Raw genomic sequence first — 19,985 nt, 5'->3', positions numbered from 1 at the left:
TTCATACATGACTTCCCTATTATAATGTTTTATTTTATTTTTTTGAATACTATTAAAGCATTTGTTTTGTGTTTTTTTAATAATATAATACTATTTTATATCATCTTCCTTTTAGTTATTTTTTTAATGTTTTTTTTATAAATGCTTTTAATAAAATGCAAACTCGCATAAAATTTTGTTTACACAGTTAAGAACAAAAAAATGTATCCATATTATCGCATTGAAATATATGCTAATGCTACCAGACGCAGCTCAAAAAAAACAAAAAAATATATAAAATGCTCATATAGAAAAACGGAAAATATTCTTATATATATTTTCTATAGGGTATATATATTAGTCATTCGTTTAGTATTATTATTTTTTGTTCCTGGTTAATTCCTCATATTTAATTGTCTTGGTGTGATCATCTACATATGCAATTATTCCCTAAGCAATGAAAAAATGCGGTGAAGTGATAAAGTCAAATATAAATAAAAGTAATATAGAGTAGCAAATATTGCAAAGTGTAATTTTAGTAATCTAATGCCCATATTCATATTTACCCTTTTCTTAACACTTTCACATATTCTAGAAATGATAATTTTTTCCTTATCAGTTAAAATTGAAGATTCGTCTTTTACAAAAACGAGAGCAAAGGCATGTTCGTGGTCCACACTCTCTGAAAAAATAAAGGAGTTACTACAAATAATGTATATGCATTTAGAAGTGTATACCCATTGGGGGCATAACAACAGTGTATCACATTGAGGTATATATTTTGAACATAACCCCACCTTTATATAGTGCAAAATCAGATCCATACTTTATGTCATTTATTACAACAAAATGGTTATTTAAATCGTTATATACAATTTCTCTTTTTGCAATTCTATTAGTCATGGAAAAAATATATATCTATTCATTCACCGTATAAATTAAAGATGTTTTGTTTTTAATTTTCCATTTTTTGTATCTGTTCAGACTATTAGCTATACTAATATATATATTTTTGATGAATTATAAAAATATAATATATTAAAAGAATCATTTACAAAATGAAGTTAAATTATAATTTTTATAAAAATACACAAGAAAAATGGTGATAATTTTTTTTAACATTTTTATATTTTATGTTAAAAAAAAGTGCTAAAAAATTATTTTAAATTAAAGATATAATATTATTCAAACAATTTTTTAAATTATGCAAAAATAAAGTAAAAAAAAAGACTATATAACCTTATGTGCCATGAAAATTGCAAATCTGCAATATAATAATAAGTAGTGCATAGAATGCATACAGAAACATATATATGAGTATGGAAAATACTCTTAGGTTGTTTTACCACATACAAATGAATATTACATAAAACAAAATATGAGTATATGATAAGGAACATGTAGATATTTTGGCCTCCTTTTTTACTTCAGTATTTTTAATTTTTTGTATCCTTTTGTTTATTTATTTTGCTCCTGTGATAAATATTCTTGTTCATTCACAAAAGAAACTTTGACTTTTCTACCAGCAAATGTTCTTTCTTTAAATGTGTTGAATGCATTTTTTGCTTGGTCGCTCGATTCGTATTCACAATATATTTTAACAGCAAGAGCATCCAATAAATTTGGATCTGTAACAATGTTTATATTTAATAAATTTCCAAATTTTGATCCCTCTTCTTCGATTTCTTCTTTTAATGTATCATCAACTTCATCAATAGTGACAAGATTGGTTAGTTGGATAATTCGAGTAACTGTGTTATTAGCGGAATTAGCTGCGTCGGCTTCATCATCATACGAATCGTTATTTTTTTCATTAGCTAGTTCCGTTTTCTTCAAAATAATGGGGGCTTGCACTATGACACCACTTCTTTTATCGACCTTTTGCAAAATTAATGGAGCTTTAATACCTTGTTTATCTTTTCCTAAACCTTCACCTTTTTTCCAACCCATTTTTTCCATCATTCTTGTAGCAAAATCTTTTTTCACAGGTGCTTGTTCATTAACATTTTCGTTTGAGTTTTGTGCAGTTATGTCTTTACTTTCTATTGTGTTTGGCATGTTGTTATTTTCATATAAATTATTATAAATATTTTTTTGATCATCCATTTTATTATCATTCAGTCCATTAGTTCCTATCCGTTTTTGTGATATAGAATGGTCTCCTATTAAGGGTTTAATTTTTATTTTTTTATCATTTTTATCATTTATATTATTTATTAATTTTTGTTCATCTTGCATAAATGGGAACATATTGTTTTCCATTTGATGTCTTTCATTTTCCTTTTCTTTTTCCATTTTTTTTTTGTGTGCAGCTAGCAAAATAATTTTTTTCCTTTTTCTTTCTTTTATAATTTTATTTAAATCATTTGGCTTGCTAGGGTCATAATCTTCATTAGCATTTGCAATGAAGTATTTATCATATAACTCGTCTGTAGCATTTTCACCTGAATTCTTAAAGTCTCTATTTAAATTGTTACTTTTGAATCCTTCATACAATTTGCTACTCTTTATATCCCCATACAAATCTCGATTGGATAGTTTTTCTTGGTAGCTTCTTTTATTAGCTAAAGCATTTTCATCCTGAGCTCCATGATGCATTTTTTTCAGCATGCCGCTAATCTTTTTTAGGTCATCTTGAATAGACTGATTTATATTTATAATTTCTATTTTTTTCGAATCATTTTTTTTTACATCACTATTTTCGCCATTATTATCAATATTATTATTCTTTGTGGGGTTTTCATCCGCTTTCCCAATTTCAAGTTCTTTATTCACATTTTTTATGTTTGCAATTTTCTTTTGAATTATAGATGGGGTTATTAAATACTTATTTAGTTCAATATAATTATCACTTTTTACTTCGCCGGAAGAATTATTATTATCATTGTTTTTTACATTGTTATTTTTGGTAGAAACTGGAGGAGGCAAATCACCATATAAGCTATCCATATTTTGTTTTATTATTTGTTTATTTTTTTTTTCCCTTATATTTTTGTTGCGTAATTATTCTCTTTGCTAATTCATTTTTTGGACTAAAAGTGTTTGCTATAACTCCAAAAAAGTCATATTGTATAAATCGCAAAAAAAAAATAATATAATTTCTATAATTTGTGAAAAATAATTATTTTATTAATAATATATTGAAGTAAGTTACGAAGTTGTTTGTAAGAATTAAAGTGGGAAAGCACAAAGAAAGAATATTTATATATGCACTAATATAAGGTACTAGATATTAAAAAATCCAATTTTTATGCCAAAATATTTTGTTTAACGGTATTAAAGTTTGCAGTAAGTAAAAATATTTTTAAAAATATCTTTCATCCTTAAAATGCTAATTTTATTTAAAAAAACTTTATAATATAAAAAGTGGTACACATATAAGTATAGCATTACATTTGTTATTCTAATATGAACAATACATATGTGTATATTATTAATGAGACATTTTTATAATGATGTGGTAAATATTTTTAAGGTTTTCCATTTTCAAATAATAAAACAAATAGTTTAAAACAAAGTATAATAAATATGCATATACAAATACACACATATATGTGCGGTACCAAAAAACAGGTAATAAAATAGGATGACACTAGACAATTTGATGCCATAATAAATAATGTAAGTTAAAAATAATAAAAAAGTGACAATAAACATTTAAAAAAATAACATTACGTATTAATTATGGATAGATCAATATATATAGGCAACTATTACCAATACCATGACATATGAAAATTGGTAAATAATTATCCCATATAAAGTTGATTTACTTTATAAAAATTAATTCTTTGAATTAAAATCATTGTAATTATACAAATTGTTAATATTGATAGAATTATAATTTGATGGTATATCATTATTATTGTTGAACATGATTTTATTGATTGGTTCTTGAGGAATTTTATTATTATATGATTTTTGTGATATATAAGGATATTTCTCTTGCCCATTAATATAATTGGTATAATTGCCATTGTACTTATTATGGGAAATATGATCACTATTCCAGTTTGTTGGTGGCCTATTGATGTAGGAATTTGAGCCTGGTTCCATAGGTTGAGGATAAATGATGTTTTGCATTTTGTTATCTAAGTTAGGAGGATTATTAAAATTTATAAAATTTGTTCGATGAATATCATAATAATTTTGAGGGTGCATATGATTAGAACTTTCGTTGGGGTATGCCATATTTACATTGTTTTGGTGATTATTATATATATTACCATAATTCATATTGTAATTATGCATTTTGTGTTTTTTATAATTATGCGTAGCATTATGAAAGGGATTATATTCATTTTGATTACTATTATTTAGAGTTCCCATATTTGCTATATTATTTAATGAGTGATTGGCATACATGTAATTTGTATTGTTAGGATTATTATCATGCCCAATATTGTAGGCATTATTTTTTCCTACATTACTATTATTATGACCTCTCTTGCATATCATATTTCCCATTTCATTAATATTGCTATTATTTACGTAAGATAAATTTTTAAATTTTAAGTTCATATTTTGAGAAGAGAATGGTACATTGCTGAAGCCTTTCCCTTTTTTATATTTTCGTGAATGGTTCATTTTTCCACTTTTTTCATATGGTATAATATTATTATTCTCACTATTCGTATTGACTATATTATTTGGATTGTTCTTTCGATTGTTTTTTCCATTATTAAAGATTTGCACATTTTTATTTTGCCCTTTGAAGTTTTTTTTTCTCTTCTTATCTTTGTTATTATTATTTCGCTCATCGCGTTTTCCATTATTCCCCTTATTATCATTTGGATTATTATTGTTGTTACCTGAATTTGTATCTGAATGTTTTTCCATTAATTGTGTCTCTGAAATATTGTAAAGATCATTATAATTAATAAAAATATATGGCACTGATTTATTTTTTAACACTTTAAATAATTCTGAACATAAGCCCGTGCCGACATTAATATATAAAGAATGTTTTAAATCGGCATATATATCTATATTTTCTTTTATTTCAGGTTCTAAACTTGGGAAAACTAATTTTACATAATAGAATACTTCTGTCTCATTTGAGCATACATCAACAATGCATCCAATTATTTTACGATTTTCTAAGCATAAAACTGAGGCAGCACTTAAATAATATTTGGAATTCAAAGAATGAATTGTTAATATATCATTATCTTTTTTAATTAATCTTCCAATTTTTTCGATTTTTAAACCTTTTTGCACATATTCAGGAATACCCATTAATCGTATTCTGTCCTCTTTTTCGTATTTACCTGTATGTGGTATTATATGAGAACGCACTTTACTTTTTTTTTTTTCTCCATTATCACATTTTTTCGAAGCTTCGTTATCAAGTACTTCAGTTTGACTATTGCTATTGGAATCATCATCTGCAATTTCATCCTTGTCATTTTGAAATGAACAAATACTTCTCGTTTCACATTCAGATTCTTCGGATGAATTATCTGTGTATTGTTTTTCAATATGATCAATATTCGCTTGGTTTTTATTAAAAGCGTTTTTCCCTTCATGTTGCAAATCCTTCATATTATTGCAAATAGATTCGATATCTTTGCTATTATTATTAAGGGTTTTTTTCGGGCTTGCTAATAGTGGCCCATGATTGTGTTCACCATCATAATCATCCTCGTTTGTACATTCTTTGCTTGCTTGATCTTTTAAAAAATATAAAGAATTATTTTCTTTATTTTCATAAATTTTATCTTTACTTTGATTTGCTATATCATAATATGCCATTCTAGATACAAGTAAAAATTCATCGACTTCATTTTTTCCATCAATTATTATTTCTCCTTTATAATTTTTATCTAAATAGTGATCAATTTTATTTGTTTTAATACTTTCATCGTCTTTTATATCTTCATTGCTTTCTTTTTCATAAAAGGATATTAAATCATCTGGATTTATGTCTTTATATTTTCCATAATTGCTTGCTGCTGATGATTCTACGTATTCATCGCCACTCATGAAATCGCCTTCGAATTTTTCTTCATATTTCTCTGATGCGATGTCATTGTTGTAACCCTCTGTTTCCCTATTTTCGCCTCCATAATCTGTGCATGAATCATCAGAATTTTTATCACTATGTTCTCCGTCAATATTTTCAATTATTTTTGTTTGTACATGGAAATCTGAATAATTCAAATTTCTCATTTCGTCATAATTTTTTGAACTAGTGTTGTCAATTGATATTGGTGGACTGTCCATTCCCCCTGTTTCCTCACGAATGTACGATATAAAACACGTGGGGTTCGGAATTTTTTCTTTTGTGTTGTTTTTTTTAACAATATTTTACAACAATATAATAAGGACACTTATCATTATTAATACGAAACAAATACTCACTAATTATAGCATTTTTATATGTCGTTATAAATATGAGTTTTTTACTTTTTTAAAGTATTTTTGCATTTTTTTGAGCTCAATATATTTTAAGAAAATCAAATAAGAGAAAATAGAAAGGAAAAAACACTGAAATAATAAAAATAATGATAATTTTTAAATGACGACAAATACAAGTCTTATATAGAGACAATTAATATTATTACGAAAAAAAAAAATATTATATAGCTTAATTCTACAATATTTTCACTATAAAACCAAAATTTTTTGTTTAAATAAGAGGAAAATGATTTAATTATATATATAGATAAAAATAAAGCATTAAAATAATACATAAAAATAAAAATAAAAAAACTTGGGATACGTCTTAGTTATTGTTTCATATTTTTTTATTTTTTAATAGAAATTAATTTCAATTAGCTGATAAAATTATTACATACTTGGAAGATTATTAAAAAAAATAAATCAATCTAAATTGTAAGCAACATGCTAGATGGACGTGAAAAAAAAAATATGTATACATGCTATTACTTATATATATTATTATTGTTATTATATTTTCCTTTTTTATTTTTATTTAACTTTATTTTAAAATACATTAAGTATTCAAAAAATATACTCAAATAAATACAAAACGAATTTATTTTTGTTTTACTATGTATTTATCGATCGCTATATCATTATTCTTTATCACTATATATATATAGAAGTTACATGGCTATTTCTATATCTTTATTGCATTATAATATATATGTATTTTTTTTCCTCTTTAATTTATTATGTGATAATATATATAAAAATATAGCATCCCGTAGCTAAGTGCATATTTTCATTTGTAGCAATTAACATATATAAAAATTGAATAATTATTTTAATATCATTGTCAGATTTTTTTGTCCTCTTTAAATAAATCTATATGATATCAATGCTAAACATAAATAATTTATTTCTTTATATTTAATAAGCTTTATATTTAATGCTTTTATTTTATTATTAGCGCATTGATGTGTTATCCAAAAATTTCGTATAAAACAATAAAACAAAATGTGTAGATAAAAAAAGAAAAAACAAAAAAGGAATAGCATTTAAGCATTAATTATGCGCAAACACCATACTTACATATAAATTTGTATTTTTTTTTTTATTTAAATTTATATGATATTGAATTGTACACATTTTATAATTCAATAAATAAAAATGCTAAATAGGTATATAAATATGAATAGTATAAAGAAAAGAAAGAGATAAAAAAGTATAATTTTATATATTTAATAGCAAATATTCAGCTTCTTATTAAATCATGGTATTTATTTTCTATAAATTGGGGAATAGCTAATACGAATGCACACATACATTATTTATGTATTTCATTTATTTAATAACGAATATATTTTTTCTATATATCCAATAATCCCCTCTCTATATCAACATATAAAATAAAGAGTATATAAATATGGAGTTCGAGAATTTTTTAAAATGCTTAGATGAAATAAAAAGTGTGAACAATGTGAAATATATGGAGACCGAAGATTTAGCAGACTTTAATAAAAAGTCGGCATATTACATTTGCAAAGAAATACATGAGAAACAATTAACTAATGAAGGTGGGTATGTAGTTATAGGTTTATCAGGTGGAAAAACGCCTATAGATGTTTATAAAAATATGTGTGCAATAAAAGATATACAAATTGATAAAAATAAATTAATTTTTTTTATAATTGATGAAAGATATAAACCTGATGATCATAAATTTAGTAATTATAATAATATAAAATTCTTATTTGATGAATTAAATATTAATAAAGAAACCCAATTATATAAACCCGATACAAAAAAGGATCTTGTTAGTTGTATAAAAGATTATAATGAACAAATTAAAAGCATGCTAGAAAAATATAAAAAGATAGATATTGCAATATTAGGTATGGGGAGTGATTTCCATATAGCTAGTTTATTCCCAAATGTATATTATAATATATATATGAATAATTATCAAAATAATTATATATATGAAGACAATGAAACAATAAGGTCATTACATCCTGATAATAATGTTAATTTAAGTTTACTAAATGAGCATGTATATTTTACAACAACAAATAATTTTGATGTAAGAAAAAGAATTACAGTATCACTTAACGTATTGTCAAATTCGACAAATAAAATATTTTTATTAAATACAGCAGATAAATTAAATTTATGGAAAAATATGCTCTTAAATTTTTATGTTAATCCTAACTATAATCTATATCCAGCATTTAAGGTTATCGACTCTAACAATACAACGGTCATAGCATGTGGTCATAAAAATTATTCAAAAATGTTAGAAGATTTATATGTTCAAAAACCTGATACACTTTCCCTGAGCAGTGATAATCGTGTAGAGAATAAAAATGAATTGCTAACAGCAGTTATATTTGGATGCTCTGGCGATTTGGCAAAAAAAAAAATATATCCAGCCTTGTTTAAATTATTTTGTAATAATTTGTTACCAAAAAATATATTAATAATCGGTTTCGCAAGAACAGAACAAGATTTCGAATCCTTTTTTAACAAAATATCTGTATATTTAAAAACGTCATTAAACAGTTATAAAAATTTATCTGTTTTTGAAAAAGTCGAACGCTTAAATTCTTTTAAAAGCAAATGTCGATATTTTATTGGAAACTATTTATCTCCGGAAAGTTTTGAAAAGTTTAATGTATATATAACCGAGGAAGAGAAGGTAGCATTGGGATGCTGTGGTCAGAAGAATAATGAAAAACACAAGCAAGTGGATGCCACTTCACAATCCCCTAATAATCTTACTAACATAAATGCTACCAATAATATAAATAATGAATGTGAGTCATCAGCACCTACCGATTCTCTCAAAAGGTGCCCATACAGTTCAGGTTATGGCAATACATCTGGTACCACTGTATGTCCTCATAGTTCATACCACGCTGTTAAGTCTAGTAATACTAAATGCCCATACCTTTCAAGCCATGCCAATATATCTGTTAATTCTGGATGCCCATACATTTCACACCATGCTAATAAATATGGTAATTCGGGGTGCCCTTATACTATCACTAGAATGCTTTACTTAGCCTTACCACCCCATATCTTTGTGAGCACATTGGAAAATTATAAAAAACACTGCTTAAATAAAAATCGAATCAACAAGATACTACTTGAAAAGCCATTTGGAAAAGACTTGGAATCATTTAAAATATTATCGAAACAAATATTAGAAGCATTTCCTGAAAAAAACATATATAGAATTGATCATTATTTAGGAAAAGATATGGTTTCAGGGTTATTAAAACTAAAATTTACAAATACATTTTTGCTATCTTTAATGAACAGGCATTTTATAAAATGCATAAAAATAACTTTAAAAGAAACAAAAGGAGTATATGGAAGAGGACAGTATTTCGATCCATACGGAATTATAAGAGATGTTATGCAAAATCATATGCTACAATTACTGACGTTAATAACTATGGAACATCCAACAGATTTAAATGATAAATCTATACAAAATGAAAAAATAAAAATATTAAAATCTATAGCTTCAATAAAATTAGAAGATACTGTTATAGGGCAATATATTAAATCAAATAATGATGATACAAATAATTCTGAAAATGCCAATATAGATAAATCTAAAATAAACCATAGTTATCTTGATGATCCACATGTAGATCCAAATTCAATAACCCCTACATTTTGTGCATGCGTTTTATATATTAATTCAGTAAATTGGCATGGTGTCCCAATAATATTTAAAACAGGAAAGGCACTAAATAATGATATATGCGAAATTAAAATTCAATTTCATAATATTATGGGTTCATCTGACGAAAGTATGTATAATAATGAATTTGTAATTATTTTACAACCTGTAGAAGGAATATATCTAAAACTTATGATAAAAAAAATGGGTTCTGAAGAAATGGAAGAAGTGCAATTAAATCTAAGCCTTAATGAAAATAATAACAATAATAAACCATATGTTCCAGAAGCTTATGAAACTTTATTATTAGAATGCTATAAAGGATATAAAAGAAAATTTATCTCAGATGAAGAATTATATGAATCTTGGAGAATATTTACCCCTCTATTAAATGAGTTACAAGAAAAGAATATCAAGCCTCTATCTTACCCATTTGGATCATCAGGACCCCAAGAAGCATATGACCTCATAAAAAAATATTACAATTATGGAAAAAACTATGAAACAACTGCTAAATTTTGCAGAAAATCATCTTACTATGATGATAGCTTGTTTGACAATATGAGGGGATAAAATAATTTGCTTTTATATTTTTTAATTGTGCAAATATCACTGCATTAGCTCAATAAATTTGATACACAAAACTGTGTTCTTATTGCAAAAATATGGAATACCTTATCATTCTTACTGTTTTGATTTTCGAACTCTCGAAATAGTAAGAATGGAATACATTCAAAAAATTATATTTATTTTTTAGCCATATGACTATTAAAAAGTGGAGAAGAAATGCCAAAACTACGAAGCGTTCAATGCATTAGTTTTGTTATAGCTTGTTTCACTTTGAGGGAAGTAAAATTCCCTATGCATATTATATATTTTTTTTTATTTTTACCCAATTATATGGAATAAACAATCATAATATATAGCATTGTGTTAATTTTTTTTTTAATATTTTAATAATAATTGCTGAAGTTTTCTTTAGCTAACTCGTAAATATATATAACATTCTATAGAATGAAAAAAAATAATAAAAATAAAATAAATATGACTATTATAAGCATAGGATACATATAAAGTAATTTTACAAATATAAATAAATTACACAAAGGATAACTGCATGTATATTTGTACATTAGATATATGTAAGTGGCTATTATGTATATTTATATCTACACAATGAGGAATATGTAACTAAATGCACATAAAGGTATATGTTCATTATATGTCACATATAACCATGCATCAATATATGCATAGGTCATTATATTTTTTAATTAAGCAACTGGTTCTTGCACTTTTCCACCATCTTTATCTATATTGCATTTAGCATCATTGCATGCATGGGAATGGTCTGCATCACTTTTATTTGTATCATCATCTTCATCATCATCCTCATCACTTGAATCATCGCCATAAGAACTTGAATCGTCATCATTCATATTTGGCATATTTTTAAATTGATCCATTCCTCCTAATCCTGCAAGATTAGACATATCACCTCCCATATTACCTAATTTACTAAAATCGATATCTCCCATACCTCCCATACCGCCTAAGCCTCCCATGCCACCCATGCCTCCTAAGCCGCCCATTCCTCCCATACCTCCCATGCCGCCAAATTGGCTCATATCTGGTAAGCCTCCCATACCACCAAAACTATTCATAGCCATGTCATCATATTCAGTTGTTTTATCTTCTTCATCAGTATCAACCCAAGAGTTCCAGTCACATTTTATCCAATGTTTTTTTCCGTCGTTATTTATAGTTTTCCATCTTTCTTTTTCTTTTTTTATTATTTTAAATTTAATGTTTCTCTTTGTAGTATATTTTGATTCATCGACATTTATTGGCTTTAAAAAATTTAGATTAAATTCATATTCATTTTTTTCTTTAGTTCCATAAAAATATAAACTATCTTCTTTTAAGTCTATTTTTAGATCTTCTGCATCTTGTAATTCTATGGTAAGATATATGCACTCTTTTTTTTGTGCCCACAAAACTATTGGGAAAAGTCTAAGAAAAAAATAAATAAAATACGTAAATAATATGAGGATATATGCATATGCATGTACTCAAGTATGATACATTCCAATTAAATACAAAAATTACAATGATGCATTATTTTTTTCTAAAAAACAAAAGTATAATGCTTCAAAAGTGTATATGAATAAGTCATCAGCTATGTTCAAAGGCACAAAATTATGCACATATAAATTTACACATTATGATGGTGTACAAATTTGTTTCGTATATATGACAAATTCAACAATGTATTCATACGATTTTTACATAAAAGTAGTACACACAAAATACTACATATTAAAGCAGTTTAATTTCGTATATATTTGTGAAAATATATAAAAAATAAAATATTGTATATTCACTACATAATAAATGTAGAACACGAAGGGACACAATGTTTATATATTAAATACATCATTATATAATAAAAAGAGTAATTGTATAACATTATTTAAAAAAAAATAAAAACAACGTACATATAGCTATACATAAAGGAACATGCAATACTATGAACAATTATTTTCCATGTATATAATTTCTTTTTTATGGATTTTTTTTAAAACTTACGGCATTTTTTCTAAAGGTTTTTTATAAATAATTCAAAAAAGTTCAAAAAAATAACAATGATACAAAAACTGATAATTATCCTTTGTGATGGTGTTACAAAAGAAATGTAGTTATATTTAATTATTTTTTATTTATGAAAATTAATATAAAATAATTTTTTTAATAAAATTAAAGTGGGAAATGTTATAAATGTTATGTTAATATAAACTTGAATTTTTTTATATGCATACTAATATACAATAAACATAATTATAATGCTATATATGTATTTTACATTATATAGAAAAATATACGTTATATATTGATCGTGGATTTAATTCGAAATATATACGCATAATTAATATTCGCTATATTATATATTTTAAATTTTAAATTATATATAATAATGAGGCTTATAAACATTTATGTAAAAAATGGGAAAACAAGATTATATATATTATATTCTTTAGGTACATTTTTATTACTTTGGTCGAGACTCTTTTGTATATGTGTTTTTAATAGTGGGGAAAATGTATGCACTTAAATTGTAGTAATTTGTATGTAAAATATATATATATTTTTTAAACGTTAAAAAAAAATATAAGGAATTTTCCTTAGCTATATTCATTTAATATATGCTATGCATATAGTTATACGAAAAAAATTTTATTTCTTGAATTCAATACAACATGAAAATATTTTGGTTATAAAAAATAGCTATGGCCCCATATAATCCAATATTTTTTTCATCTATAATTGGTAAGATATGCTATATATAATAAATATTTAATAATATATTTAATAAGTAAAAAAATATATTATAGTAATAAAATAAAAGATATAAGAACACTTATTATATACTGTTGTTAAAGCCATATAAAGTTATTGGAAATTATCTTGACATACTTTGAAAATGATATATGGTTTCATTTCTGTTTAGTTAAAAAAATATATAGGCATTTTTTTCAATTTTTATAATCTATGTATTATTATATAATACAAGAGAAATTGGGAAAATAATGTATCCTGGTATTATAATTTGTGCTTCCCCCCAAAACTGTCACATATATATACGTATTTTATTAAGAAAAATATGTGTATCATATTTTCAAAATAATTTAAGATTTCCACAAAAATAAAAGTCTGATAAATGCATTTTTCCGATAAAACTTTGTATTAGCCATGCATATTTTTTATAGCGAAAACAATATATAAGAGCAAAAAAAGTTTAATAAGTATTTACTAGGATATGAAAGGTTTTGCCTTTTTAACTGTTTAGTTTGAAAACACACACCATTGAATATTTTTTCAGCATCTTCATATTTTTGTGATAAAACATGTAGACATATTTTATAAGTTATAGGTATATTATTTATTAAATTCTCACAAAATGCTTTTAACCAATTCTATATTATATATTCCTTTTGTTGTTCTATAATATATCATCATGTGGTAAAATTTTAAGAGATAATAATAGCTTATGGTAAAAAAAAAATAATCATTTATATCAATGATTTATTGTTCTTCAAATTTAAGATCAAATTATGCTCGTAGATTTCCTAAAATATATAGGAAATAAAAGATAAATAAATTTTGAAACAGTTAAGGAATATATTTTTATTTCCTTTTTTCTATATATGTAACAATTTTTGTTCGGCGTTGGGCGTGCATTTACTTGTTTATACGCATATTTTCTCTCTATTACATTTTATTAATTTATTTTAGTAAGTGTAAGTAAAAATTATTTCCTTTAAATATTTCAATTAATGCTACGCATTTTTTTATTTTTTAAGTTATATGATCAAGTATAGGCACATTTCACTATATATAGAATATTTTTTATTTTTCGGTTTACGCTCATAAAACTGAAGTAAAGATGGGGTGAATGCTTGAAGGAAATAATGAGTACATAAATAATACATACAAAAATAATATGTCAAACATATATTGATAGATAACCTACATATTGATGCGCCATAAATAATACTATGCTAACGAAAAATAAGATTTGATGTTGAGAATTTGTGGATCACTTACAAAATTGCGGAAATTACGAAATCATGCTTATGAAAATGTTAAATTCTTTACAACAATAACAAAAAACCAAAAGGATGCATTGAAAGCTGTTGTAAAAATAAATAAGGATATTTTAAAAAGTGACAATATTTTAGAAATAATAAAAATAGTAAAAGATAATGAAAAGAATACGAATATAATTAATCATGTTACATTTTTCCATAGGTTAATGCAAATAATACATCAAAACAATAATGATGCTAGTTATGTTAAGAATAAAAAATATATAAATATAGAAATAGAGAAAAGGATAAAAATCATATTTGCTTATTTAAGCAATGACAAAGAAAATTTAAAGAAAGTAAATAATTATAATAAACGATTATTTTCATCTTTTGTTTGGTCCCTTAGCAAATATTTTATATTATTAAAAGAGAATGTTCAGGACAGTTTTTTTAAAGGATCAGAAGATTTTATTTTCCAAGAATATGCGCATTATAAGGAGAAAAATTCAAAGCTATTTACTAGCCATGAGAAAGCCGCAAATAAGAATGATAATACCGTCGCCAATCACATGGTGAATGGTGGGAATTCTGATAAAACTTCAGATATATACAAACTCAAATGTGAAAGAATATGTGAACAAAACATAATTAAAATAGAAAGTAACATTTTTTCAAACTTGGACTGGAAAAAATATGATAAGCATATACAACCAAAAAATAATAGCCATGAGGGAAAGTCCATAGCACTTTCTAATGGGTATCTAAATTTGTTATTAAAATATGCAAATGCATATTTACCGCATTTGAGCCCATCAAGGCATGTTGTTCTTCTTTGGTCTTTAAGTAAATTAAATAAGAATTCAAAAGAAATTCATGAAAATTATTATAAGCAAAGTTTAAATATTATCCCACAATTAAAAGACAACGAATCAATTATTTTATTATATTCATATTCTTATGTAAACTTTAAAGATTTTGATTTTTATCTAAAAATAAAAAAATTAATTATGAATAGAAGTATTCATAAAAAAATAGTGCATGAAAAAAACTATGAATCATTGATCAGTATGCTTTTATCCTTTTCAAATCAAAATATATTTTTTCAAGATTTATACAAAAGCACAATAAATAGTATTTTAGAAACAAATAACTTTTTGAACAATTTACGAAAGAAAAATTTAATAAGATTCATATTTTGCATATTCAAATTACCACACATATACTTGCATAATGAGAATACATTTGATAAGAATAAAATTGAACCCATTTCTTTGTGGAAAAATGTTATTTTATATGAACTGTTAAAAAAAAAAGTTATGAAAAAATGTGACAAACTATTTCCATTAGATGAAGATATAAATTGTTCTATGAGGACAAAGAGTTTTATTGATACTATTTATAAGGATAAATATCCTTTAGGTGATATTATTTTATTACTGTGGTCTTTGAGTCTTAAATATATATATTCAGCAAAATTATTTTTATATACTTGTGTTAAATTAAACAGTTTATTAAAAAGTTCCAATTTTATAAATAATTATTTTCAGATGCTAACAAATTTTTATTTATCTTTATTATCATTTATATTAGAAGACCAGGATTATATTAATTTATATTTTAATAAAAATGAAGCTAATGCATTATCTCTTTTATATGACTATTTGAGCATACATATGGATAATTTTGTTATTTTAAAAGATATAATAAATATGAATACAAGACATAATAATGATGTTGAAATATCAAATATGCAAGAAAATATATTTTATATTATAAGCAATTATTTTAAACCATCAAAAAATGTAATTGTATTGTTGGAATATAAAAATGTGGTGAATTTATCTGTGGATATTTTATTATATAGGAATGACAATTGTCATCATATTAATTTTCCTAAAAAAAGAAATGATCATAATTGTTCATATGTATCTTTTTTAGGTAAAAATAGTTTTAAAGATTCCATGTTAGGTTCATATTTTCCTGAACAAAAAATAAACCAAAAAAATATATGCACCATAAATAATTTTACAAATTTTACTGCACGAAAAAATATACACACAACATATGCACATTTTTTTAGTACTATAGGGAAAAATGATGCTAGTGAAAAAAGTTATCACCCAAATGAATGTATTAATTTGAAAAGTTGTGTTACATTTTCACCAGAAATAGAAGATACAATAAAAGACCCCGAGAATTCCACAACTAACATGTATCGATTTATCAATAAATTAAAAAATATATCTTCAGACAAATGCAATGATCAACTGAAAATAATATGTAATGATTTAATTTTTTTATTTAACAACAATTTTATATATATTAAGAAGAACGATGTAATTAGTTTTTTTTACAAATTTTCATCCTTTTTCCCGACATTTTGCAAAATGGAGAACCAATTTGATAGCATCAACGAAATAGTAAAATTATTTTCTTTCTTTATAAACTTTACTACTTCTACATTTTTTCCATATTTAGAAAAGAATATAAACAAAAACACAGAAAGAAATTTAAATCTATTTATTGATGTATGTTGGACTTATTTTAGATATATGAAATATTTAACAGTTTTATCAAAAAATATAAATTCGAACACCAATATATCCTCTGAATTGGAACAAATAAACACCATTATTTCAAATGAACTAGATAAAAGTGAAAATATATTCAACCATACTATAAAAAGTAAAATAACTGATGGGAATATGATAGCAGAATTATCTTCAAAAAATATGTCTCTTCTAATATCTATATTTTTACACCTTAAAAATTCAAATGATATAATAAATTATTTACAAATAAATAACTTTTTTAATATAAAATTTTATATAAAAGATATTATATATATTTTAAGTGCTTTACTTAAATCGGATTATGTATGGAAGGATCTTGAGATTTTTTTTTGCAAAATGTTTGTAGAAAATATTGCATATTCAGATATAAAAAATTTGGTGGAATTCACATATTTGTGTGCTGAACTCAAATGTAATCATGGCTTTATAGTGTCTGCTATTCGAAGTAGAATAAATGAATTTACTAATTTGCCTGAAGTTGGAGAAAGTAAGCAAAATACAAAATACAATTGTGATGCATTTGGTTGCAAATTTATTGAAAAGTTTACTCCTGATGAATTAGCATTTTTTACGAGGAATTGCTATAGAATGCACTGCTTTGACAGGGCCTTCTTTGATTTATTATGTGACACAACAGTGAAAAAATTAAATGCTTTAAATTTGACAAATGCATGCATAATTCTACCCTGTTTTTCACGCGTATACTGTATTAAAAACATATGGAAAAAAAGTGATGAATATGCTGGAGAGAAAAAACATATAATCAATAAAGATATAAACATAAAGATTGAAAATAATGATTATTTAGAAAAAAATATATCCAATTGTAGATACAAGATACCTGAATCATTGAAAGTATTAGTAAAACATGTAGAAACGGAAATGATCCCCAAAAGCAAAAACATTAGCTTACACGATTTATGCTATTTTATGGAAGCATTAACTCTGCTTAAAATCGAAAATAAAAAATTGTATAACTTATGTATAAATGAAACATTAAAAAAAATTCAAAATTTTGTATATAATGAAAAAGAAATAAAAATTATAGGGAAAATATTGTGGTGTTTATCTTATTACCATAAAACAGAATATTTATTTTCACATAAAATTATTAATTTTCTTTTAAAATATAAATTATATCAAAATCCAATACCTGAAAATTTCATTTCGTTTTTTTTGTACTTTATAAAATCAAGAGTATATAATAAAAAAATATTTTATAATATTGGAAGGTCTACTATTGTAAATATAACCATTAATAATTATTTTACACCATCCGAAGAAAAAAGATCGAACTTTAAGTTAAACGTAATTACTGAATTGTATGCTACTATGGCCTGGGGTTATGCCTTTACTTATTTCAATAATGCCGATATAGAAATAGCTAATTTTGATCTACACACAAATATAAAAGGAGATGTAGGAATATTCGCCTCAAAAGAAGAAAATAGTTGTAAACATAAGCATCTCGATAAAAGTTGTGATAACAAGGAAATACACAAATGCAAAGATATCTCCATCGTAACAAACCCTGCACAATTGCGCTATACTAAAAAGGATAAAATATTTTTGAAAAAAATCTATGATTATATTTTTAATGAAATAAAAATTTTGCACAAATATAGAGAGCTTTCATTTTTATTATTAGCAAGATATTTATGGGGGGTTTCTATTGTAAATTTGATAAATGATGATACAATAAATTTTATTAATACATATAATTGGGATGAGATAAACATATATGAACAAAATCCAATGTATCTTCACATGGTTTTTACCTTATGGTTACGATTAAAATATTCATATGCAAATTTGAAACTTTCGAAGGATTTCCTTAATTTTATAGATCAAATTACACATGTATTAAAAAAAAAATATATAAAAAACGGTTTAAATAAAGATAATTCATCAACATTCCATGTACAAATATCTAAAATTTTAGACAAATTTAATATTAAATATACGAACGAATATATAACTAAAGATCTATTAATAATAGATATAATAATAATACTTAATGAAGGCAAAGAAAAAATAGCTATTGAAATTGATGGTCCCTCGCATCATTTATTAGACTTGAGTGATCTCCATGTGAATACTTCAACAAATGATAATAAGTTAGTTATAGATATGCATATAACGAAAAATAAGCCCAAAATTATTAATACTTTTTTCATTAATTAAAGAAAGTTTATATTAACACTATTTTATTGTCTATACATTTTATATGTTATGTATATTCACACAATTTTATACATACTTTTTTATTTTAGGAAATATCTGGAATGTGGAACGACCTATTTTAAGAACTTCTTACTTAAAAAAAACGGATGGAAAGTTATAAATATTCCATCTTATGAATGGAACAAAATAAAAAAAGAAGATCGAGATTATTTTATAATTCAAAAATTATCAAATTGTAGTTCATCTCTCAAGCAACATTTTGTAAAGAATAATGAATTATTATGAAAATTCCGCTTATATGCATTATTTGTTTTTTTTTTCCTTAACAATTTTATATTCCAAATGTATATATATTTCTATATATTGATATATACATTTTTTTAATAAAATATAGCTATTGATCACTAACATAATTAATCATTTTATGAGTGTAAAAAGGATACAAAAATATACATTTCTCTTTTTTTGAAATAATTTGTGAATATTTCAGGTTTATTATATATGAAAAATAACTTATAATTTATATGTTTTTTTTTGTTTTGGGCGTTGTTTCATTTTCATTTATTTGTTATAAGCACT

The 19,985-nt window shown here is 24.2% G+C and overlaps 6 protein-coding genes across 6 annotated transcripts; 2 read left to right on the top strand and 4 right to left on the bottom strand.

Moving 5' to 3' along the window:
- Positions 1 to 357: 357 nt before the first annotated feature.
- PCHAS_1321100 (tRNA intron endonuclease, putative) lies at positions 358 to 882 on the bottom strand (the record flags this gene model as incomplete). The annotated part of the gene is made up of 3 exons (XM_736757.1): positions 358 to 429; positions 546 to 661; positions 777 to 882. 3 exons carry the CDS (start codon positions 880 to 882, stop codon positions 358 to 360), a joined length of 294 nt encoding a protein of 97 aa, XP_741850.1.
- A 555-nt stretch (positions 883 to 1,437) lies between these two features.
- On the bottom strand, positions 1,438 to 2,928 carry PCHAS_1321000 (RNA-binding protein, putative; the record flags this gene model as incomplete). The annotated part of the gene is made up of 1 exon (XM_736756.2): positions 1,438 to 2,928. One exon carries the CDS (start codon positions 2,926 to 2,928, stop codon positions 1,438 to 1,440), a length of 1,491 nt encoding a protein of 496 aa, XP_741849.2.
- An 834-nt stretch (positions 2,929 to 3,762) lies between these two features.
- On the bottom strand, positions 3,763 to 6,204 carry PCHAS_1320900 (conserved Plasmodium protein, unknown function; the record flags this gene model as incomplete). The annotated part of the gene is made up of 1 exon (XM_734707.2): positions 3,763 to 6,204. The coding sequence occupies one exon, from the start codon at positions 6,202 to 6,204 to the stop codon at positions 3,763 to 3,765; it is 2,442 nt and encodes an 813-aa protein (XP_739800.2).
- Positions 6,205 to 7,792: 1,588 nt separating this feature from the next.
- Positions 7,793 to 10,633, top strand: PCHAS_1320800 (glucose-6-phosphate dehydrogenase-6-phosphogluconolactonase, putative; the record flags this gene model as incomplete). The annotated part of the gene is made up of 1 exon (XM_016799189.1): positions 7,793 to 10,633. One exon carries the CDS (start codon positions 7,793 to 7,795, stop codon positions 10,631 to 10,633), a length of 2,841 nt encoding a protein of 946 aa, XP_016654516.1.
- A 701-nt stretch (positions 10,634 to 11,334) lies between these two features.
- PCHAS_1320700 (HSP90 co-chaperone p23, putative) lies at positions 11,335 to 12,654 on the bottom strand (the record flags this gene model as incomplete). Its single annotated transcript, XM_016799188.1, has 2 exons — positions 11,335 to 12,073; positions 12,650 to 12,654. The coding sequence occupies 2 exons, from the start codon at positions 12,652 to 12,654 to the stop codon at positions 11,335 to 11,337; spliced, it is 744 nt and encodes a 247-aa protein (XP_016654515.1).
- A 1,985-nt stretch (positions 12,655 to 14,639) lies between these two features.
- Positions 14,640 to 19,691, top strand: PCHAS_1320600 (RAP protein, putative; the record flags this gene model as incomplete). Its single annotated transcript, XM_016799187.1, has 2 exons — positions 14,640 to 19,339; positions 19,496 to 19,691. 2 exons carry the CDS (start codon positions 14,640 to 14,642, stop codon positions 19,689 to 19,691), a joined length of 4,896 nt encoding a protein of 1,631 aa, XP_016654514.1.
- Between the last annotated feature and the right edge of the window lie 294 nt (positions 19,692 to 19,985).

Source organism: Plasmodium chabaudi (genome assembly GCF_900002335.3).
Source record: "Plasmodium chabaudi chabaudi strain AS genome assembly, chromosome: 13".
Lineage (NCBI taxonomy): Eukaryota > Apicomplexa > Aconoidasida > Haemosporida > Plasmodiidae > Plasmodium > Plasmodium chabaudi.
The sequence above is the reverse complement of the archived record's forward strand: the minus strand, read 5'-3'. Positions and strand labels throughout refer to the sequence as shown.